This window comes from Neomonachus schauinslandi, chromosome 16, assembly GCF_002201575.2.
Source record: "Neomonachus schauinslandi chromosome 16, ASM220157v2, whole genome shotgun sequence".
In the NCBI taxonomy this organism is placed as follows: domain Eukaryota; kingdom Metazoa; phylum Chordata; class Mammalia; order Carnivora; family Phocidae; genus Neomonachus; species Neomonachus schauinslandi.
The window spans coordinates 14,503,233-14,521,192 of NC_058418.1; the positions used below are offsets into that span (position 1 = coordinate 14,503,233).

General features: G+C 37.2%; 1 protein-coding gene across 1 annotated transcript; it reads right to left on the reverse strand.

Moving 5' to 3' along the window:
* Positions 1–4,382: 4,382 nt before the first annotated feature.
* LOC110590212 (zinc finger protein 566-like) lies at positions 4,383–14,975 on the reverse strand. The gene is made up of 4 exons (XM_021700967.2): positions 14,858–14,975; positions 14,348–14,443; positions 5,016–5,485; positions 4,383–4,895 (listed from the first exon to the last, which is right to left on the reverse strand). Exons 1-4 carry the CDS (start codon positions 14,973–14,975, stop codon positions 4,383–4,385), a joined length of 1,197 nt encoding a protein of 398 aa, XP_021556642.2.
* Positions 14,976–17,960: the final 2,985 nt, after the last annotated feature.

The window sequence follows — 17,960 nt, forward strand, 5'->3', positions numbered from 1 at the left end:
TAGAATTTATGTTGTAATAAAGTATACTGTAATACCAGGAAATACTTCATTACTCAGTAAGTTAAAGGATAAAAATTATATGATTACATCCAAAAGGCATATGGTAAAACTTAGTTGTCATTTCTAGTAAAATTAATATAAAGATAGAAAGGCCAGCCTCTACTATGACCAAAGCTGTCTGCCAAACCCCACGGGTAATATACTCCTCATTGAAATACTGAAGCCTCCGTTTATATCAGGAAAGAGATGAGGACATGTACACTTACTGAAATTATTTAACATGGTTTTAGAAATGTATGGGGCGCCTGGGTGACTCAGTCGTTAAGCATCTGCCTTCGGCTAGGGTCAAGATCCCAGGGTCCTGGGATTAAGCCCCGCCATCAGGATCCCAGCTCCGCGGGAGGCCTGCTTCTCCCTCTCCCACTCCCCCTGCCTATGTTCCTTCTCTCACTGTCTCTCTCTCTGTCAAAACATAAATAAAATCTTTAAAAAGAAAAAAAAAAGAAATGTAAACCAATCAACAGGGCTAGAAAATAATTGATGTGAACACTGGAAAGGAAGAGTCAGAATTATTTCTATTTAAATCATATATTTGCACATCTGGATAAACCAATACACTCTAGGAAAACATTTGGTATGATGAATAAATATAAGACACAGATATAAAAATTAACACTATTTTCTATATTAGCTGTAACCAGTTAAAAATGAATAAAAAATATATATTTAGTCCCAAAGTCATGAAACACAAGAATAAATCTGAACAAAGGGCACCTGGCTGGCTCAGTCAGTAGAGCACATGGATCTTTTTTTTTCAATCTTTTATTTTTTAATTTTTTAAAATTAATTTTTTTTAATTTTATTTTATTAAGTTAGTCACCATGCAATACATCATTAGTTTTTGATGTAGTGTTCCACAATTCATTGTTTTCATATAACACCCAGTGCTCCATGCAGTACGTGCCCTCCTTAGTACCCATCACTGGGCTAACCTATCCTGCTACCCCCTCCCCTCTAAAACCCTCAGTTTGTTTCTCAGAGTCCATAGTCTCATGGTTCATCTCTCCCTCCAATTTCCCCCCCTTCATTTTTCCCTTCCTTCTCCTAATGTCCTCCATGCTATTCCTTATGTTCCACAAATAAGTGAAACCATATGATAATTGACTTTCTCTGCTTGACTTATTTCACTTAGCATAATCTCCTCCAGTCCCATCCATGTTGATGTAAAAGTTGGGTATTCATCCTTTCTGATGGCTGAGTAATATTCCACTGTATATATGGACCACATCTTCTTTATCCATTCATCTGTTGAGCAGATGCTCAATGACTAAGCCACCCAGGCGCCCCCAAAACAAAATCTTTAAAAAAATAAATCAGAACAAGAAAGCAATGAGATTCATATGTAATACTACAAAATTTTATTAAAGAGAATATAATAAGAAAAATCAGTGTGAAAGACCATGTTCCTTGATGGAAAGTTTTAATAGAATAAAAATTCAATTAATAGAAATAGTTGATATAATTCTAAGCAATAGAAGAACAAATACGTGGGAGTAGGCAGAAAAAGAAAAAACTGTGGTGGGGGACTTGGCTTACCAGATTTAAAAATATTGTATATTCTAGGGGTGCCTGGGTGGCTCATTCGTTGAGCGCCTGCCTTCGGCTCGGGTCATGATCCCAGGGTCCTGGGATCCAGCCCCTCATCGGGCTCCCTGCTTGGCGGGAACCCTGCTTCTCCCTCTCCCGCTCCCCCTGCTTGTGTTCCCTCTCTCGCTGTGTATCTCTCTGTCAAATAAATAAAATCTTAAAAAAAATAAAAATATTGTATATTCTCGTTATTGTAATACTTCAAAATTTGAGTTTAGATTGTGCAAGTAAACATACATTGCAACTCTTTAGACCATATAAATATACAATAGATGAATCCAGAAGTTGGGGCTGGATCATGCCTTTTGAAAATTATTGTGTTTTCTTGAATTTGGGAATATACAGATCCTGGATATATCATTAATTGAAAGCAGGTTAGGTCTTGGACAATTTGAGTAAATTATCTTATATGGTAGTAATACTCTAATACAGTGTTAGGATTGATTTCTTAATTATTAGGATTTTTATATCTCTGTTTATAAATAAAGATGTAAAACTCCTTTACATTGGCTTTTAATGTTAATTATGTACTCTGTATTAGCTTGCTAGGGCTGCCATAACAAATATCACACACTGGGTAACTTAAACAACAGAAATTTATTTGATCATAGTTATGGGAGGCTAGAAGTCCAAGATCAAGGTTTGGTTTCTTCCGAGACTAGGTCTTCACGTGGTCTTTTCGTTTGTGCATGTGTAGTCCTGGTGTCTCTTTGTGTGTCCAAATTTCCTCTTATAAGGACACTGGTCAGATTGGATTAGGTTCCATGCTAAGGGACTCATTGTAACTTAATCATCTCTTTAATAGCCCTCTCTCCAAACAGTCACATTTTGAGGTATTGGGGGTTAGGGCCTCAACATGAATTTTGGGGGGACATAATTCAAACCATAACATACTCTTTGTCCCATTTAAGTATCAAAGTTTTAGTGACCTCTTATGTAAGTTGGTAAGTATTCTATTTTTACCCCCCAGGCTCTTTATATAATATATAAATTATTACTTGAAGGATTGGCACACTGTATTCTTTTTTTTTTTTTAAAGATTTATTCATTCATTTGAGAGAGAGAGAGTACATGCAAATGGGGGGCAGGGCAGAGGGGGATGGAGAGGGACAAGAAGACTCCACGCTGAGTACAGACTCCACGCTGAATAGGAACCTGACTCAGGGCTAGAGGTGGGCCCAACCCCAGGACCCCGAGATCACGACCTGAGCTGAAACCCAGAGTTGGTCTCCTGACCGACTGCACCATGCAGCACCCCAGCATGCCGTGTTCTTAAAAACACCTGGTCCTTCGAGAACTTTTAAGGGGCTATATCTTTAAATATTTTAACATTTTTTTCCTGTTGGTTATGTTTTATTCAGGTTTTCTACTTCTTCCTGAATAAAATTAGGTTATTTCTTAGATAATGATTAATTTCATGTAGATCAGTAATTGCCAACTGGGGGCAATCTTACACTGTCCTCCACCCCAGACGTTTAAATGTCTGGAAACATTCTTGTTATCACAATTAGAGGGAAGGGGATTAATACTGACATCTAGTGAGCAGAGGACAGGGATGCTACTATGAACACCCTACACTACACAGGATAACCTCTCACAACAAAGAGTTATCTGATCCAATGTAGGAAAGTTATCTGATCCAAAATGTCAACAGTGTGAAAATCCTGCTGTAGATGTTCAAACTTACTGGTATAAAGTAGTAGAATGTTTAAAAAGAATCTCAGTTTATATAGTTATATAAAATTCCTCATTCATAATGTCTTTAGTTTTTAATTTTTTTTCTGGACCACACCCATATTCTGACCTCTAGAAAGAACACTTCTGGATTATGGACTAAATCTAGACTAGTGTTGACTCGATTTAATCTCTACATTTATTAATTCTTCTCTTGTTTTGGAAGTTATTTTATTTGCTTTCTACCTTCCTGTGTTTTACATGTAGTTTATTTTTCTGTTTATTAAATTATATGCATGTATCAAAGGATATACATTTTTCTATCAGTACAGCTTTGGGTCACATTACACAGCATTTGATATGTAGTACTCTCAATATCACTCATTACTAAAGATTCTGTATTTTGAACTTTTAGTTTCTTCCTTAAATTACCGAGTTAATAGTGTATTTTGTTTTAGCTCAACTTTTTTACTTGATTTATTATTCTATTGCCTTTCTGTCAAAGTGGGGTGTTTTTTTTTTTTTGATGTTTAATAAAAGATAAGTGGTTACCGATGACTTCCCCATATTTTTCATATTAAAGAATGTTTTTATAATGCCCTAAAGTAAAATCTTCATAATGGTTTCCTACATTTGTTACATTCATTATAAAGACTGTTTATAAAAAATCCACTAATTACAATAAAGTATAAACTGAGTTTTTCCACATTATTTACATGAGTATAATTTCATGCTAATATAAATCATTGACATGATAAGTAAGAATTAAGATAAAAATTTATTATATATTACATTCATGTGGCCTTTCTCCTGCATGAATTCTCTGATGCGAATTATAAAATGAAGCAAAAGACCTTCCTATACTTGCTACATTCACAGAGTTCTCATCTAGTAATTATCTGATGTCCCATAAGAGATTACTTAGAAAGGATTGTCTATATTCATTACAGTACTAGAGATTTTCTTTCTAATATGAATTTTCTCATGTCGAGTAAGACACGAACCACGGATAAAGGTCTTCCCACACTCCTTACATTCATAGGGTTTCTCACCAGTGTGAATTATCTGATTATGAATAAGTTGTGCTCCTTGACCAAAAGATTTGCCACATTCCTTACATTCATAAAGTTTTTCACCAGTATGAATTCATTAATGGTGTGAAAGTTCTCTGTTATGACTAAAGGACTGTCTACATTCCATTCCTTACACTCAAAGAGTTTTGCTCTGGAATGAATTTTTTGATGTCCGATAAGATTTGAATGATAACGAAAAGCTTTATTACAATTGTTACATTCATAGGGTCTTTCTCCAGTGTGAATTCTCTGATGTTGAATAAGGATTGAGTGGTGATGGAAGGCTTTCCCACATTCCCCACATTCATAGGGTCTTTTTCCACTGTGAACTCTCTGATGTCCCTTAAGAATTGAGCTGTTGCTAAAAGCCTTCCCACATTCTTTACATTCATAGTGTTTTTCTTTAGTATGTGTTTTTTCATGTCGAATGAGGGATGAGTGGTAACTGAAAGCTTTTCTACATTCTTTGCATTCATAGGGTTTCTCTCCAGTATGAATTATCTGGTGTAGAGTGAGGTGTGAGCCGCGACTAAAAGCCTTTCCACATTCCTTACATTCATAGGGTCTTTCTCCAGTATGAATTCTCTGATGTCAAATGAGATTTGAGGGGTGGTGGAAAGCTTTCCCACACTCATTACATTCATAGAGTTTTTCTCCATTATGAATTCTCTGATGTCCAGTAAGTTTTGAGCAACTGCTAAAAGCCTTTCCACAATCCTTACATTCATAGCATTTTTCTTTGGTGTGATTTCTCCCATGGTGAATTAGCAGTGAGTGGTAATTGAAGACTTTCCCACGTTCTCTGCATTCATAGGGTTTTTGCCTAGTATGATATATCTGATGTAGACTATAGGATATTTGTTGACTGAGACTTTGCATATTTTCATGGGTGATTGTCACAACTTTAAGATATTCTTCTTGATTTCTCTGTTCTGTCTGAAAATGATGATTATACTTCCAATCATCTTGAAAAATGGAACATCCAAAGTCATAGCTTGTAAGTCTTTCCATTTTCTTCCTTTGAGATAACTTCATTTCATAATTGTCATCCCTTGATGATAACTCCTTTGTTGCACATTGGGATTTCACATCTGAGAAGTGAGAGAGAAAGAAAACATGCATTTTTTCCAGTTCCTGGAAGAACAAAATTTCTGAAATAGGGATATTGGCACAATACCTATAAGAAATTGATGGCTTGGAAAGATCTCAAATATAACCATGGAAGGTGAATGTGGACAAAGAAGGTGATTAAAGAAGCAGGTTAACTGTTTCTAAAATGTTGCTTCAGATCAGAATTACTGGGAAGACTGTTAAAAATACAAATAGTAGAAGTATCACTTCAAAGCAATTGAATCAAAATCTACAGGAACAGGCCTTGACTTTAAGAAAAATCTCTAATGATTCTGATGTAATCTGAAAGTGGAAGATCACTAAGGTTTTCCTTTGCACTTAGTATAACATTTGAATAACTTAACATTAACTCTAAGGTGATGTCATGAGCTGGCCCTAGCTAACATATTACTGAACCATGCTCTTCCCCAGTTCACTATGCTCTGTTCCAAAAGCAGATAAAAAACTTTTCTACATTAGCGTGATTTGCATTGCTGTTCTGGCAGGTACTGTCTTTGTATGGCTGGCCCCTTCTCATCCTTCTGCTCTCAGTGTAAATATAATTACAAATAACACTAAAAATCCCTCCTCTCAAACAGCGTCAGACAACACCAAATCTTATTCTAGTCCAGGATGACTAACCATAATCTTCACAATTTTTCCCTCATTTATTTTTCTCATTTTCTACACTAGGCTATAAGATTCCTATTGGAAGGCACCATGTTTGTTTCACTATTATTTAATCAGCTTTTTAGCACAATATCTACCATATATATATATATATAAAACAGGTATTTAATAAGTAACTATTGAATGGTGAGGGTTAAGGAAAAGGAATTAGAATGGGGATATAGGAAAATATCAGGAAGTTAACAGGGAAAACAATTAAGTTCCATAATCATTATTTTAAAAGAATCTTTATGATGTTCTATGCATTGTAGCAAAATTATATAACTTAAGTTTCATGTGATTATGAACATATAGATTTGCTGATGTGGGGAAACTAGAGGATACCCTCCAACGGGACAAAGGGTGTCTTGGTGGCTAGTGAGCCATAAATTCTGTAATAAAAAGAATGTTGGGTGTTAGTTGATGAAGCAAGACGGTGGCAATTCAAAGTGGAAAATATCCTGGGGAAAGTTCAAAGGGCTCAATGAGTCTGCTATGAGCAGATGACAAGGAGGTAGTTTTTATATCTAGAGTAGAGACTGTGTAAAATACCATTTATTTGCTTGGCATGTGAAGATGCTCACCAAGGATAAGAAACAAGTAGACTCACTGATGGCAATAGCCACTGACAGTCTGAAGTGAAAGCAACCTTCGGATAGCATGACAGAATAAAATGCAAAGCGGTGTAGAGGGAAGATCCAAGGAACTGTATCACAGAGACTGGATTTCAAGTCTCGGCTCTGCTAATTACAAGGATTGTGTCACTGGAAGAATTATTTACAATGTCTAAGTCCCACTTCCATATCTGTAAAATGATGGTAACACCTAACATAAGTTAATTGCTAAAATTAAGAGTAATTTAGGGTGAGATTGGGAAAATAATGGAAACTGTCTGAACCTCGGTGATAGGTACATTATTATATTATTCTCTTTACTTTTGCAAATATTTGAAAATTTCTATAATAAAAAGAAGAGAATAATTTGGGTAAAGTCCCTAAAAAAATTAAATGCTATTTTAATAAGTGTTAATTATAATAAAGAAAAAATATTTTCACAAAAATGATGAAATTGGATAAGGCAAACTATTTTGAAGACATCAAAGTAGTGCCAGGCTGAGAAGCATAGGCCAAAAGGTAAGCATTATTCTAGCATCAGATCTTCAACATTCAGAAAATCTTGCCTAGCTCTTTTTTTTTTTTTAAGATTTTATTTATTTATTTGAGAGAGAGAATGAGAGAGAGAGAGAGCACATGAGGAGGGGAGGGTCAGAGGGAGAAGCAGACTCCCTGCCGAGCAGGGAGCCCGATGTGGGACTCGATCCCGGGACTCCAGGATCATGACCTGAGCTGAAGGCAGTCGCTCAACCAACTGAGCCACCCAGGCGCCCCTTGCCTAGCTCTTAAATAGGTCTTTGATTTTTTTTCTCTTCTCTTGATGTCCACCGCCGATAATCCCAAGCATAAATGATTTCTCATATAGGGAGAAAATATTTGCAAACCATGTATCTGATAAGGGTTTAATATCCGAAACATATAAGGAACTCATACAACTCAACAGCAAAAAAATAGTGTGACTAAGAAATGGGAAAAGGACCTGAATAGACGTTTTTTCCAAAAAGACATACAAATGGCTGAGTCCATGAAAATGTACTCAACATCACTAATCATTAGGGACATGCAAATCAAAACCACAATGAGATATCACCTCATGCCTGACAGAATGGCTATTATCAAAATGACAGGAGATAACAAGTGCTGGCCAGGATGTGGAGAAAAGGGAACCCTTGTACAATGTTGGTGGGAATGTAAATTATTACAGCCACTGTGGAAAACAGTATTGAGGTTCCTCAAATAATTAAAAATTCAACTGCTATATGATCCAATCATCCTACTTCTGAGTATGTATCCAAAGGAAATGAAATCACTATCTTGAAGAGATATTTGTACCCCCATGTTCATTGTAGCATTAGTCACAATAGCCAAGACATGGAACAACTTATGTGTCCCGTGACACATGACTGGATAAAGAAAAGGTCGTGTTTATATTCAGTCATAAAAAAGAAGGAAATCCTGCCATTTGTGACAACATGGATGAACCTTAAGGGCATTATGCATAGTGAAATAAGTCATAAAGAGAAAGTGATCTCATTTATATGTGAAATCTAAAAAGCTGAACTCATACGAATAGAAAGTAGATTGGTGGATAGGGAATCTGGGTGGTTCAGTCAGTTAAGCATCCACCTTCGGCTCAGGTCATGATCCCAGAGTCATGGGATGGAGTCCAGCACTGGGCTCCCTGCTCAGTGGGGAGACTGCTTCTCCCTCTTCCTCCACCCCTTCCCCCCACTCGTGTTCTCTCTCGCTCACTCTGCTCTCTCTCTCTCAAAAAAAAAAAAAATCTTTAAAGAACATACAATTCAACACCAAAAATCCCCACAAACAATTCGATTAAAAAATGGACAGAGGACCTAAATAGACATTTTTCCAAAGAAGACATATAGATAGCCAATCAATCAATCAATGCAATATCTGTTTTTACAAAGAAGAATGCATGTATATATACCTTTTGTAATTAAAAATAATTTTTAAAAATCAGAGAAGGGTATAATTAAGAAGAGAGTAACGGAGATCATGTTCTTTTCTAACAGTTTTATTGAGATACAAATCACACTCCATACAATTCACTCATTTAGAGAACATAATTCAGTGATTTTTAGTATATTTACACAGTTGTGCAACCATCACCACAGTCAAGTTTAGAACATTTTCATCATCTCAAAATCGAAAAGAAAGCTGTATCCTTCAGCAGTAACTTCCCATTGCCCCCAATCTCACCAGCCCTAGGCAACAACTAATCTACGTTGTATCTCTACAGATTTGCCTGTTCTGGACATTTTATATAAATGGAATCATACAATATATAGTCTTCTGTATCTGGCTTCTTTCACTTAACATATATTTTCAAGGGTCATCCATATTGTGGTGTATATTAGTACTTCACTCCTTTCTAGTGACAAATAATATTACATTGTATGGCTATACCATATTTTATTTTTCTATTCATCAGCTAATGGACATTTGAGTTGTTTCTACTTTTTGGCTATTGTGAATAATGCTGCAATGAACAGTCATGTACAAGTTTTTCTGGGGACATTTGATTTTCTTGTGTAAATACCTAGGAGTATAATTGCTGGGTAAAATGGTAACTCTATGTTTAACCTTTTGAGAAACTGTCAAACAGAATAGCTGCCCCACCTTACATTCCCACCAGCAATGTATGAGGGTTCTAGCTTCTCCACATCCTTGCTAACAATTGCTATTATTTTTTTATTATAGCCATCTTAGTAGCTGTGAAGTGGTAAAGCTGTATTTTTAATAGCAAATTTTTAAAGATAATCTCCATATTTATCATTGGGATTTTGGTGAAGTACATGAAAAAATCCATATGACAGAATACTAAGTAACTAAAAATTGTGATCCAGATTACAAATAAGGAAAGTTATCCATGATACAGTGAAGTCTGCATGGTGCAATCCTGTGATTTTCTCTAGTTGATACAATTACAAGTTTGCATTTTCTTATATTTTACTAAATATTTATAAACCTTTTTTATTTTTATTTTTTTTATTTTATTTTTTTAAGATTTTATTTATTTATTTGACAGAGAGAAACACAGCGAGAGAGGGAACACAAGCAGGGGGAGTGGGAGAGGGAGAAGCAGGCTCCCCGCAGAGCAGGGAGCCCGATGCGGGACTCGATCCCAGGACCCTGGGATCATGACCTGAGCCGAAGGCAGTCGCCTAACCAACTGAGCCACCCAGGCGCCCCATAAACCTTTTTTAAAGATTTATTTATTTATTTTGGGGGGGACAGGGAGGGAGAGAATCTCAAGCAGACTCTGTGCTGAGTGCAGAGCCCAACGTGGGGCTTGATCCCACAACCCTGAGATCATGACCTGAGCTGAAATCAAGAGTCCAACACTCAACTGATTGAGCCACCCAGGCAACCCAATATTTATAAACTTTTAAAGTAAAAAAGAATAATGCTATATAGTATTTCCAAAAACAACAGGATTTACTTCTACCAAATTGCAAATTTTCTTTAAGCAAGAAAAATGTCACTTCTATTCCCTCTTTTCCTACATGCATAAAGTTTATAAAATGACTGCTCAATATCATATTTATTTTTTATTTTTTTTAAAGTTTTATTTATTTATTTGAGAGAATGAGAGATCATAAGCAGGGGGGAGGGGTAGAGGGAGAAGTAGACTCCCCACTGAGCAGGGAGTCCAATGTGGAACTCAATCCCAGGACCCAGAGATCATGACCTGAACCAAAGGTAGACGCTTAACCAACTGAGCCACCCAGATGCCCTTCAATATCATATTTAAACAAATATATGCCTCATTTAACTTCACAATATATTATGACTAAAATATCTGAAACATGCCCCTAAGATCTCAGAAATGTATTTTTTTTAATAAAGAAAAACAATTTCTTCTCTATCCCTCACATTTCAAATGAAGAATAATTATTTGGTGCCTTTCGTTTGTAATCTCACTTCTGCCCAATGAACTTTTAAGGTCCTTGAAGACGACATGTCAAATGTCACAGCCTTTGGTGGCTTTTTATCCTCCTGTTTTCACAGATATGTGCCACTGCTGACCTTTTTGATAATTAGGACTTGGTTTTCTGGCCCTGCACTCTCCTAATCCTCAGCCTTCATATCTAAGTTCTTCTTTACCTCCTCTTCCTCAGCACATACAATGAGGCTTTATTTGCAATCTCTCTGACAGTCTCCTCACTCCCACATTCCACCTACTGGCTCCACTTTGATAAATCCCATGGCTACATCTTTAAGCCTCACTTTCTTTTGATTTCTCTGTACCTTTTGGAAGTTATTTGTGGTTCCCCTATTATACAGTAAATTACTTAGGAACTTTTTTTTAATCATCTGGTAAAGTATTACGTACAGATTAGCAAACCAAATACTAATGAAGAGGAGGCTTGTGCAGGGGATATGTTTAAGGGGTAGATGAGAGGGACACCCTCCAACTTCTTAATCTAATTCTTTTTTTTTTTTTTTTTTTAAAGATTTATTTATTCATTTGAGAGAGCGAGAATGAGAGAGAGTACACGAGAGGGGGCAGGGTCAGAGGGAGAAGCAGGCTCCTTGCCGAGCAGGGAGCCCGATGCGGGACTCGATCCCGGGACTCCAGGATCATGACCTGAGCCGAAGGCAGTTGCTTAACCAACTGAGCCACCCAGGCGCCCCTTAATCTAATTCTTTAAATGGCTTTCTCTGCATCTGACAAATTTTTGGCACTTTTTTTTTTTTAAAGATTTTATTCATTTGAGACACAGAGATACAGAGAGAGAGAGAGAGCATGAGCAGGGGGAGAGGCAGAGGGAGAGGGAGAAGCAGGCTCCCCACTGAGCCAGGAGCCTGATGTGGGGCTCGATCTCAGGACCCTGGGATCATGACCTGAGCCGAAGGCAGACGCTTAACCATCTGAGCCACCCAGGCACCCCCAAATTTTTGGCACTTTAACTTCAAAAATAAGTAGGCTAGATTTCATCCTTTTTATGGCTGAGTAATATTCCACTGTTTATATATACCACATCTTTAACCATTCATCAGTTGATGGACATTTGGGCTCTTTCCATAATTTGGCTGTTGTAGATAATACTGCTATAAATATCAGGGTGCATGTATCCCTTAGAATTAGTATTTTTGTAAATACCCAGGAGTACAATTGCTGGATCATATGGTAGTTCTATTTTTAACTTTTTGAGGAGCCTCCATACTGTTTTCCAGAGTGGCTGTACCAGTTTGCATTGCCACCGACAGTGCAAGAAGCTTCCCCTTTTTCCATATCCTCACCAACACCTGTTGTTTCTTGTGTTGTTAGTTTTAGCCACTCCAACTCCTAATTATAGAGAACAAACTGATGGTTAACAGAGGGGAGGCTGGTGGAGGAGTGGGTTAAATAGGTGATGGGGACTAAAAGGTACACTTGTTGTGATGAGCACTGGGTATTGTATGGAAGTGTTGAATCACTAAATTGTACATCTCAAACTAACATTACACTGTATGTTAACTAACTGGAATTTATATCTCAGGCTGAATTCATGGGTGTTCAGAATGCTTTGATAGTTATCTAGCTAAATTCAAGGGACCAGATGAAATGAGGTCCCCTACTCTACCACTATCTTGCCTCCCTCCCAACTAACTGGAATTTAAATAAAAACTTAAAAAGATAAGTAGGCTAGCAAAAATAAATAAATGAATTACATATATCATCAAATGATTTTCAACAAGGATGTCACAGCTACCCAACAGGGAAAGGACAGTCTCTTCAACAAATGGTGCTGGGAAAACTGGATATCCACATGCAAAAGAATGAAGTTGGATCCTTACCTTATACCATACACAAAAATGAACTAAGAATGGACTAAAGTCCTAAAGATAAAACCTGAAACTTAAAACTCCTAGAAGAAAGCACAGGGGGAAGGCTTCATGACACTCCATTTGGCAATGATTTCCTAGATATGACACCAAAAGTAAAAACACAAAGATTGGACTACCTCAAACTTAAAAATATCACAACAAAGGAAACAGTCCAGAGAGTGAAAAGGCACTCTATGGGATGGGAGAAATATTTACTAACCATATACCTGGTAAGGAGTCAATATCCAGAATACACAAAGAATCCCTACAACTCAACAACAATTAAAAAAAAAAAACCCAACCTGATTTAAAAGTGGGCAAAGGACTTGAATAGACATTTCTCCAAAAAAGAAATACAAATGGCTAACAAGCACATGAAAAGGTATCACTAATCATCAGGGAAATGCAAAACAAAACCATAACAAGATATCAACCTCATACTCATTAGGATGACCACTATCAAAAAAAGAACAGAAAATAAAGAGTGTTGACAAGGATGTAGAGAAATTGAAACCCTCATGCACTGTGGGTGGGAATGTTAAATGGTGCAGCCACTATGGAAAACAATATAGAGGTTCCTCAAAATATTAAAATAGAGGTACCATATGATCCAGCAATTCCACTTCTGGGTATATATCCAAAAGAACTGAAAACAGGATTTTGAAGAGATATTTGCACACCCATGTTCATTGCAACATTATTCACAATAGCCAAGAAGTAGAAGCAACCTAATGTCCTGACAATAGAATGGATAAAGAAAATATGGTATATACATACAATTGAATATTATTTGGCCTTAAAAAGGAAACCTGTCATATGCTACAACCTTCACATGGATGAACCTTGAGGACATTATGTGAAGTGAAATAACCCAGTCACAAAAAGACAAATAGTGCATGATTCCACTTATATGAGATATCTAAAGCAGTCAAACTCTTAGAAACAGAAAGTAAAATGGTTGCCAGGTGATGAGGAGGGGAAAGGGAGTGATTGTTAATGAATATAGAGTTTCAATTTTGCAAGATGAAAAAATTCTATAGCTCTTATATGCATAATTAATTCTATACTGAACACTTAAAAATGGTTAAGATGGCAAATTGTTATGTATGTTGTTTTTTTCTACCACAATAATTTTTCTACCACAATAAAAATGAACATATTCTATAATCTGAGAAATTAAAAAATGAATAAATAAAACACTGAATCAAAGAGAAACTAGTAGGGGCACCTGGGTAGCTTAGTCAGTTAAGCATCTGACTTCAGCTCGGGTCATGACCTCAGGGTCCTGGGATTGAACCCCACATTGGGCTCCTGGCTCAGTGAGGAGTCTGCTTTGTCCCTCTCCCTCTCTCTCTCTGCTCCTCCCCCTGCTCATGCCTTTCTGTTTCTTTCTTGAATAAGTAAAATCTTTTAAAAGAAGAGAGAGAAACTAGTAAAGAAATGGGGGCAGATTACTGGAAAGGAGCTAAAATAATATGAGTAATATTTAGAGAAAAGAATACATACATCAGAAGATGGAGAAACTATACAAGACCAAAAGAGAAAGAGGAACTGGGAAATAACTGGATCTTAATTATAGCCAGAACACTTGTCACTGGGGAAAAAAAAAGGACACCTCCCTCTTTGAAGAACATTCTGAACAGTCTTGCCTAAGGGCTATCATCTCACTGAGCAGGTGGTCTATTCCTGCAGCAGCTTCCCCCTCTCTAAGTTTCCCTCACCTACCTGGGTATAGGCTTTTTGGTGACTCTTTCTCAACAATCCAAGGCTCATTATCTTGTTCCAAAAAGGAAATCAAAGTTGGTTTAGGAAGAGAGAGTCCTGTTGACAACAACAAAAATGGAAATAGGACTTAGTTATGCCAAGGATATCCAAACTTCAGACCCAGTTCCTTGGTAAAGAAGTGGAAAACTCAGAGAAATATGTCAAGATTGTCTAAAGAGTGGGGAAGATGAAGCTTTAGCCACAGTACAAAAGGACTGCCCATTTCCAATTCTACAAAGTTCAAATTGCTCTGTTCAGAAGCAGAAAGTCAGAATGGCATCCAGAAAATTTATAGCAGAGGATGGAGGCATTCTAGGTAGAAGAGTTTTTTTCAGTATCAACTACTTTTATGTACTGTTGTGTAAATTCAAAAAAACTATCCTATATGCATATACAAAAGTTGTCTATACACAGGTCTGTATATAAAGTGGAATTTTATTTAGGGGGGGGGGGGGGGGAGAGCATCCTTACCCAATGAAACCAAGTGGCTGTAGTTCTCCAACATCACATCTCTGTACAAGTTCCTCTGCTTCAAGTCCAGAAATTCCCACTCCTCCTGTGAGAAGTCTACAGCCACATCCCTGAACATCACTGCTTGCTGAAAAAAACAAAGTTATATATTACTTATGAAATTCATATATCTCTACTTCACTAAACCCCAAATCTGATGAGGGATGACTTCCTGGTTCCTTGAGGGAAGTGCTCCTATTAAAAGACTGAGCACGAGGTTTGCCGATTGATTCATTGAATGAGTATGTAAAGGTGTAAAAAGAAGAGAATGGTATGGAGCAAGGCTCTGGACTATGCGTCCCACCACTGTTGGAAGGGAGAAGCTTGGAACCAGGCTCCTGGATGGGGCTCAGTGTGAAAGAAAGTTTCAGGATAAGGAAATCTAATATAATGGCCTGGAAAGAAATTATTGTAATCCTGGAAAAAGAGAGAAAACCCCAATAACCTCAGTCATACTCAGGATCATAAGCACTATTCATTTCTACTCTTTTCTTTCTTCTCTCTTCAGCTTTATTCCCTCTTCCCTTGGAGACAGGCTTAGTTCAGAGAAGACAAAACTAAGGAAGGAAAAGAAAAGGCAGTGAGAAATAAGACTTGCTAACGGGTCTCTGAATCATCAGGTTAAATATGACTCCCACTACTACAAGAGTATTGGCCTTACAATAATTCATTAAGCTATATGCTTACATTGTGCAGTTTCCTGCATCTGTTACATTTTACAATAAAAATTAAAAAAAAATAAAAACTATCACTTTCACTCTCCTTCCTATTCCTACTCTCCTTGCCCATGCCATCTACTCACATACATAAACACAAAGGACATATGAGGGAATGTAGAACATAATGGCTGTCTCCTACACTAAGGACCAGTGTTATGCCCCTTGAATGAATGGCCTTCCAAACACACAGCAAAAAAAAAATTCATCATACAAAGAACTAGAAAAACTTCAACTTGTAAGGACAAAGACAACCAATAGATGCAAATGCTAAAATGACACAGATGGTTGAAATTATCAATGCCTTTAAAGAAGCTTTTATAACCATGCTGTTGAACACTCTTGAAATGAAGAAATATAGAAGATCTCAGATTCTGGGAGATGGCAGAGTAGAAGAACGAGCAATCTGTCTCCTCATCTAGACAACAATTGTGCTGGCAGAATCTGATGTTAACTTTTAGAACTCTGGAGTCAGGGGCACCTGGGTGGCTCAGCAGATTAAGCATCCTACTCTTGATTTTGGCTCAGGTCATGATCTCAGGGTCATGAGATTGAGCCCTGTTGACGTCAGTCTCCGTGCTGGGTGTGGAGCCTGATTAAGATTCTCTTCCTCTCCCTCTGCACCGCCCCACCCCTACAATTGGGTGTGCATTCTTTCTCTCTCTTAAAAACAAACAAACAAACAAAAACTCTGGAGTCTATTGAAGGCTTGCAGAGAAAGGCTTGTATAATAAATTCTAGTCACTTTTGGTCAATTTCAGCTCTTAGCCAAGTAGTAATATCCAATGGCCATCCCCAGCCAAGTGGCAGGCACCTGTGCATGTGTTCCTGAGCTGCTGGCACATAGCTTCCAGGAGCCAGGGTGAGAGAAAAGGACCCTGTCCTCCAGATTTGGGGGATCTCTGCTCTGATTGCAGATTGTTGCTTCTGATCGGAGAGATGCAGACAAAGAAGCAGGTTACTGTTGCTACAATTCCTTCTTTGTTGCAAGCCCTTCCCTCTCCAGCTAAAGTGACTTCCAGATTTAAAAGACCAGCTCTCCCTACATGTTTCATTTTTCCCCTTTTGTGAGGAGACATCAGAGTCTATGACATTCAAAAACAACGGTATATCATGGGTTGGGAGAACAAATATTGTTAAAATGTCTATACCACCCAAAGCAATCTATAGATTTAATGCAATCCCTATCAAAATACCAACAGTATTCTTCCCAGAACTAGAACAAACACTCCTAAAATTTGTTAAATTAATCTTTGACAAAAGAGGAGAGAATATACAATGGGGAAAAGACAGTCTCTACAACAAATGGTGTTGGGAAAACTCAACAGCTACATGCAAAAGAATGAAACTGGACCACTTTCTTACTACATAAAAACAAACTCAAAATGAATTAAAGACCTAAATTTGAGATCTAAAACCATAAAAATCCTAGGAGAGATCACAGGCAGTAATTTCTCTGACATCAGCTGTAATAACATCTTTCCAGACAGGTCTCTTTTTTTTTTTTTTTAAGATTTTATTTATTTATTCATGAGAGACAGAGAGAGAGGCAGAGGGAGAAGCAGGCTCCCAAGAAGCAGGGAGCCCGATGTGGGACCCGATCCCAGGACCCTGGGATCATGACCTGAGCCGAAGGCAGACGCTTAACCATCTGAGCCACCCAGGCACCCTCCAGATAGGTCTCTTGAGGCAGGAGAAATAAAAGCAAAAATAAACTATTGGGACTACATCAAAATAAAAAGCTTCTGCACAGCGAGGGAAACAATCAACAAAACTAAAAGGCAACCCAGGGAATGGGAGAAGATATTTGCAAATGACATATCTGATAAAGGGTTAGTATCCCACAAAATACATTATGATCACAATTCAACACAATTATTAGTTATGATAGTGCTTATCCACAAAAAGGAAAATGTCTCTTTTTTTTTGCATTATTGAGAGGGGCAGGCAAGTAACAGAAGGTAAGTATATTGTAATCTCACCGTATTAAACTATAAAACCATGCAAGTAAAAGTTTGGAAATACATTCTTGAAAATAATGAGTACTTCTGGATGATGAAATTATAGGTAATTTAAATCTGATTCTTTATAATCTCAAGTTCCTGATTGTTTTTCATTAAGTCTGTAATACTGTCATCAGAAAAACAGACTATAAAGTCATTTTTATTTCATGAAAAAAAAAAATTAACCAGAGATAGGGTAGGAGCATCCTATATGGTAAGAAAATTATGAATAGGCTGTAAACACATGCCTGTGACAGGAATATGGGCCATTAAGAAAATCAATGTGACTGAAGCAAATACCACCGACATGTTTCAGAACATTAAAAAAATTACACAAACTCTGAA